Source organism: Apium graveolens, chromosome 6 (genome assembly GCF_009905375.1).
Source record: "Apium graveolens cultivar Ventura chromosome 6, ASM990537v1, whole genome shotgun sequence".
Lineage (NCBI taxonomy): Eukaryota > Viridiplantae > Streptophyta > Magnoliopsida > Apiales > Apiaceae > Apium > Apium graveolens.
In genome coordinates this window covers 63,261,379-63,267,378 of record NC_133652.1, presented here as the reverse complement: position 1 = coordinate 63,267,378, position 6,000 = coordinate 63,261,379, and the positions used below count along the sequence as shown (strand labels likewise).

At 38.9% G+C, this 6,000-nt stretch overlaps 2 protein-coding genes across 2 annotated transcripts; both read right to left on the bottom strand.

Annotated features, from left to right (window-relative positions):
- Positions 1-461: 461 nt before the first annotated feature.
- On the bottom strand, positions 462-1,307 carry LOC141665186 (uncharacterized). Its single transcript, XM_074471167.1, has one exon. The coding sequence runs from the start codon at positions 1,305-1,307 to the stop codon at positions 462-464; it is 846 nt and encodes a 281-aa protein (XP_074327268.1).
- Positions 1,308-5,044: 3,737 nt separating this feature from the next.
- LOC141665185 (uncharacterized) lies at positions 5,045-5,554 on the bottom strand. Its single transcript, XM_074471164.1, has one exon. The coding sequence runs from the start codon at positions 5,552-5,554 to the stop codon at positions 5,045-5,047; it is 510 nt and encodes a 169-aa protein (XP_074327265.1).
- Positions 5,555-6,000: the final 446 nt, after the last annotated feature.

The window sequence follows — 6,000 nt, the reverse complement described above, 5'->3', positions numbered from 1 at the left end:
CATTTTTTCAAGATTCTATATCATTCGTATCTTTTTATTTATAATTTTTGTGTTCACGAGCATCAATAACTAGGATAATCATGAAACTGTTTAAGCCGCCCGCATTGCCCCACACTGTATTGTAAATTACGATTTTTTTTGATATGATTGTGATTTGAATTTTTGATAAATTACTCGGTGCGGTATGGTTTGTAATTTGACATTTTAACTACAGTACCACAAATATATATATATATAAATATATATATATATATGTGTGTGTGTGTATTACATATTTTTTTATATATATTATAAATTATAAATTTCTTTCTTATTTAATACAATATTGTGTTTTAAATGCTAGTTTAAATATTAAAAATTACCAATATATTTATATTTTTATTCAAAGACATATTGTTTTTGGACCTTATATTAGATACATTTTTATTATAATTATATTTTTTGAAGGTAAATGAATTTCATTAAACAGAATAATCAGAAGATAATGTCTCCAACAACAACTCTGGAGGAGACAAGAACACATTATAGCAATTAACCAAACATTGTACTCTAGCCATAAGATGAGCCAATTGGTTTTTTTGCTTCTTAACATGGCAAAGAGAGAAATCTACTCTACTCCCTAGCCTTACTCGACACCAGTCAAATACATGACCAACTTCCAGATAATACTGAGTACCATTGTTGACAGCTTTCACCACCCCCTCTGAGTCACACTCTATGGTTACGTTTCTTAAATTAAGCTCCTCAAGCCATTTAAGCGCCTCCTGTACACCTCTCGCCTCAGCCTCCAATACTGTAACCATCCCTAAGAACCGCATGTTCTTGCCTTGTACAAACCTTCCCCTGTCATCCCTGATCACCATCCCTACAGCATACGAAGAATCACCCATCACTACTGAAGCGTCCACATTCAATTTAAAGTAACCTCTAGAAGGAGGTGACCACTTCATGTCCTCCTGCCTGTCATATCTTCTTATCACAGTATTGAGTACATATTTCCTTTTCTTCGCTTCTTGCCATTCCTTTATTTGCTTCGTTCTGATTTCCAGCGTAACAGAAGGCGTGATATTCTTTCCCTCCCAAACTTTCTGATTCCTTGCAAACCATATCCCCCACAGAACCTTTGCAATCAGCTCACAAGTCTCAAAATTCTCATTTTTAATTCTATCCAGCAGCCATGGTGGAGCTTCTTCAACCCTTTGCATATCATACACTAGACCTGCTTTGCTCCAACACTCAGAAGCAAATCGACAATCAAAAAAGACATGAAGCAAGTGTTCCACATCCACATTACATAATGGACACATTATTGTTGTGTTAACACCTTTGCTTCTTAGCAGATTTCTGACAGGAATAGTATTAGTGCAAAAACGCCATAAGAAGGTTCTGACCTTGTGTGGAACTCGTAAATTCCACAACTTATTCCATCATGTCAAGTTGTTGGATTCTATATTATCTGGAAACTGAGACAACCAGAATTGATACCCCGTTTTCACTGAATACTCCCCAGTGTTGGAAGCCATCCAGGCTACTTTGTCTCTGGCCCTGTTTTGAAGTATCCTTGTTTGAAGAATTAACTGAACATCAGAATCATGAAAATCTCGCTGTACCTTATGCACGTCCCAATCATTGGTTTAAGGACGGAAGTAACAGCTTACACTCTCATTTCTAATACCATTCAAATGATTATCCTCCACACAATAATCCCCCTTGCCCCTTAACCAAGGATCATGAAAAATCCTTATGACTTTGCCATCTCCCAGAATCCAACGGAAACCCTTCTTTAACTGTTCTTTAGCCTCCCAAATCCCATTCCACACAAAACTTGACCCTGAACCTTTCTTTGCATTCAGAATATGATTACTTAAAAAGTAACGGGCTTTAAAGAGACGTGCCACCAATGAATCTGGGTTGCTGCATATCCTCCACACCTGTTTCCCTAACAGAGCTAGATTAAACCCATGTAAATCACGGAACCCCAGTCCCCCCTTGCATTTACTCCTCGCCATTTTGTTCCAGCCAAACCATCGAATTCCTTTTGCATTATTACCACCTGATCCCCACCAATAACCATTCATTAACCTTTCCATTTCTGTGCATAACGATTTTGGGATAAGAAAATAGGACATACTATACGCATGGATAGATTGAGCCACATTTTTGATCATCACAGTTTTCCCAGCTTTAGACAGATTTTTGTGACTCCAATCCTGAACCTTCCTCCAAATTCTTTCCTTAATAAAGTTAAAAACCGACTTCTTAGCACGACCAATGAGTGATGGAAGCCCTAAGTACTTACTGTTACCCAAGTCATTACTTACTCCCAGTGTCCGCTTGATTTCAACCTGTTTATCCATTCTCACATTGGCACTGAAAAAAATCCCCGATTTCTGATAATTCACTGCTTGCCCAGAGTTACTTTCATATTTATTCAGCAAATTTCTTACTTCAACAGCTTCTCCCTCCGTGGCTTTAAAAAACAGAAAACTGTCGTCCGCAAAGAGTAAATGAGTGATCTTTGGGGCGTTAGCAGCAATCTGGCTTCCCGTTATCGAACCACCCTCAGCAGCATTGTTAATCAAGTGAGAAAGACCTTCAACACAGAATAAAAATAGATAAGGAGATAATGGATCTCCTTGTCTCAACCCTCGCCTTGGAATGATTGGCCCTATTAACTGACCTTTAAAATTAACCATATAACTCACTGATCTGACACATAGCATAATCCACTTCACCCATCTCTCCGAGAATCCCATATCCTTCATTCGATTCTTTAAATAATCCCACCTGACCCTATCATATGCCTTTGAAATATCGAGTTTTAGTGCCACCTCCCCTTCTGAACCCCTATTCTTTCTCTTCATATGATGGAGCAGTTCAAACGTGACTAAAACATTGTCTGGAATGTTTCTGCCTGGTACGAAGGCAGATTGGTTTTCTGAAATTACACCAGGTAGAATAACTTTCAGTCGATTGGCTAGTACTTTGGCCAATATCTTATAAAGCACATTGCAAAGTGCAATAGGCCTAAGATCAGTCAACTTCTCCGCATTCTCTTTTTTAGGAATCAACACAAGGGTAGTGTCATTTAAAGTTGCTGGAAACGATATCTCCTTCAGCCATTCAGTACAACACTTAAAAATCTCTGGACCAAGAATATCCCAGAAGTGTTGGAAAAACGCGGGACTATAACCATCAGGTCCTGCAGATTTGTCATGGTGCATCTGACGAATCGCCTCAGATAACTCCTCGATCGTTATGTCTGCAGTAAGTTTAATATTATGCTCATCAGTGATCACCCTCCCTTCGTTTAATAGCTCATGTTCATCAACATCATTCCCACAAGCAAATACATTTCTGAAGTAGTCTACCACCATCTCATTCATGCCATCCTTCTCCGTTACTTGCTGTCCCTCCTCGTTAATCAAATGATTAATATGATTCATCTTTTTCCTCTTCGTTGCTGCAGAGTGAAAGAATTTCGAATTCGTATCACCTTCAGTCAACCAAAATGATTTAGCCCGTTGTCTCCAGTATTGTTCTTCGTGGAATAACAAGTCATCTAACTTACTCTTCTCTGCAAAATACTGCTGGATCCCTACATCATCTATCCTGTCTTTTAGCATATCCAAAGCCTCCTTCTATTTTTTTTACTTTATCCCGGAATTTATGAAAAAAATTCCTACCCCATTTCGCCAGAAAAGAAGATGCAGACAAAAGCTTTGGAAGCATGTGCATAACTAGTAGAGATTTCCAATACTCCGTGACCTCTTTCTTAAAGTTCGGTTCACTTAACCAAGTATTCTCGAACTTGAATCTAAATTGCTTCCTCGAATGATTTATACAAATAGGTTCCATAATTATTGGATCATGATCAGATTTGATAACATGAGCAACAGTTAACTTACAGAGAGGGAACTTCTGCCACCATTCAGAATTTGCAAATGCCCTGTCAAGCCGCTCTCTAACCCAATTTGGACTCCCTTTACTTTTTTCCCACGTAAACTCACCACCCACCAAGTCCAATTCAGACAAGCCACAGTCCTCTATTGCCCTTCGAAACCCATTCATTAGATGCTGAGGATGTGGATGAGGACCCTTCTTATCAGCTTCAAAAAGAAGATCGTTGAAATCTCCAAATATACACCAAGGTAGATTATTATCTTGTGCCAACCTCCTCAACATATCCCACGCTTCCTGTCTACGCGATGCTTCTGGATATCCATAATAGCACGTTAGCCTCCACCCTATTCCTGCATTTTCCATCACATGAATATCTATATGGTTTAAAGATGAATCCACTACATTACAAGTTATTGATCGTTTCCATAATATAGCTAAACCTCCTCCTCTGCCAACCTTATCAACTGTAAACGAACTAGAATACCCAAACTTCTCTGCAATGCCTTCAATATCCTTACTAACAACAAGAGTTTCTGATAAGAAAATAAAATCCGGGTTACGAGATTTAATCAAATCTCCAAAAATTCAAATTGCACGGGGGTTACCCATACCCCTGCAATTCCAGCTTAAGTAATTCATAATGGACGGCTAGCTTGCCTCGCAAGCGTAGCCAAATCAGTGTCAGTGGTTGCTGAGAAATCCATTCCAGAAATCTCAGTTTCCTTTTCTGAAACATTGCCTCCAGTTTTCGTGATATTTGGTAGAGAAGCATCTACATCCATTATAACTCCTTTCTCTGAGTCACTTCTTGGCCTCTTTCTATCATTTAATTCCAGCCCATCTGTTTCTACCTCCTCAAGCCTAATAGATAAAAACTTACTCAAACCCGGCCCACTATCAGTCTCTTTCCCCCCGTTTTTATCATAAAGAATAAGATTTTTTGAATTCCCCCCCCATCCATCCTAATTTCTCTCCTTACAGTTGTGCCAGAATACTGACCTCCTTTATTCTCTCCCGTAGAATACGGAATATTGTTATCTCTCCCACATCTTGCCGCCCAATCCGCATCATCTTCTTCCCTCAACCACTTGCTACCACTCTGACCCCCACCACGTCGTGACGGTGCACGCAGCCATGTGCCCTATTCCTTGGATGAACCCTCTCCTCTGCTATCCAACGTACGTCTGCAGAATCTCTCCGTATGGGAGACTAGACCACATGCAAAACAAAAGTCACCCAGCCGTTCATATTTGCATGACACCACAAACTCTGACCCATTCTTCCTCTTTATTTTTTTCTTCCTTTTTAGTGGTTTTCTAACGTCAATTCGCACCTTAATACGCATATACTCTCTCCAGATGCTGCTGTTGTTTTTATTATCATACGTAATATACGTACCAAAGAAATTCCCAAGTTGCACACCCACAGCTTCCGTCATAAATCCACTGGGTAGGTCATATATCTGAATCCACATATTCAGAGTCCATAGAGGCACTTTCAATGGTTCCTCACCTTCCGGTATCTCCTCGATTAACAGCATCGCGTTATCGAAACTCCATGGACCTCCATTCATAACCCATGCCTTATCCTCCTTATGAAAAAATTGAAAAAGAAAAATACCTGTTTCCAATTCTTTTATATTTATCCCCATTGTTGGCTTCCACACATCCGCTAGTTTGGACCTCATGGCTCTGGTGTTAATATTTTTTTCGTTAGAAACCGACCTACAAGACATAACTCATACTTGTCGATCTCTTCCTCGATATCACCTCCTAGAACCAGATCTTCATTCTCCTCTTCATCCACGTTAAGATTCGCCAATTGGTCATCGATGTTCTGATATCTTGCTATGCTAAAAAACTCACACGAAACTGATTGACAGTTCGGAGAGAAAACTACCTCTCACAGAATATGGAGAGAAAATAAATTACCAAACAGCTTAGGAATTTTATGTGATACACTATGTTTTGTTATATATTATATGGACAGACTCGGAGCGAAATACTAGTATTGCATTGGCTATACTTTTCTTCATATTTTTTATTATAATTATATGTAATTTTTAATTTTTTAAATATATAATTGCACAAATCGCAT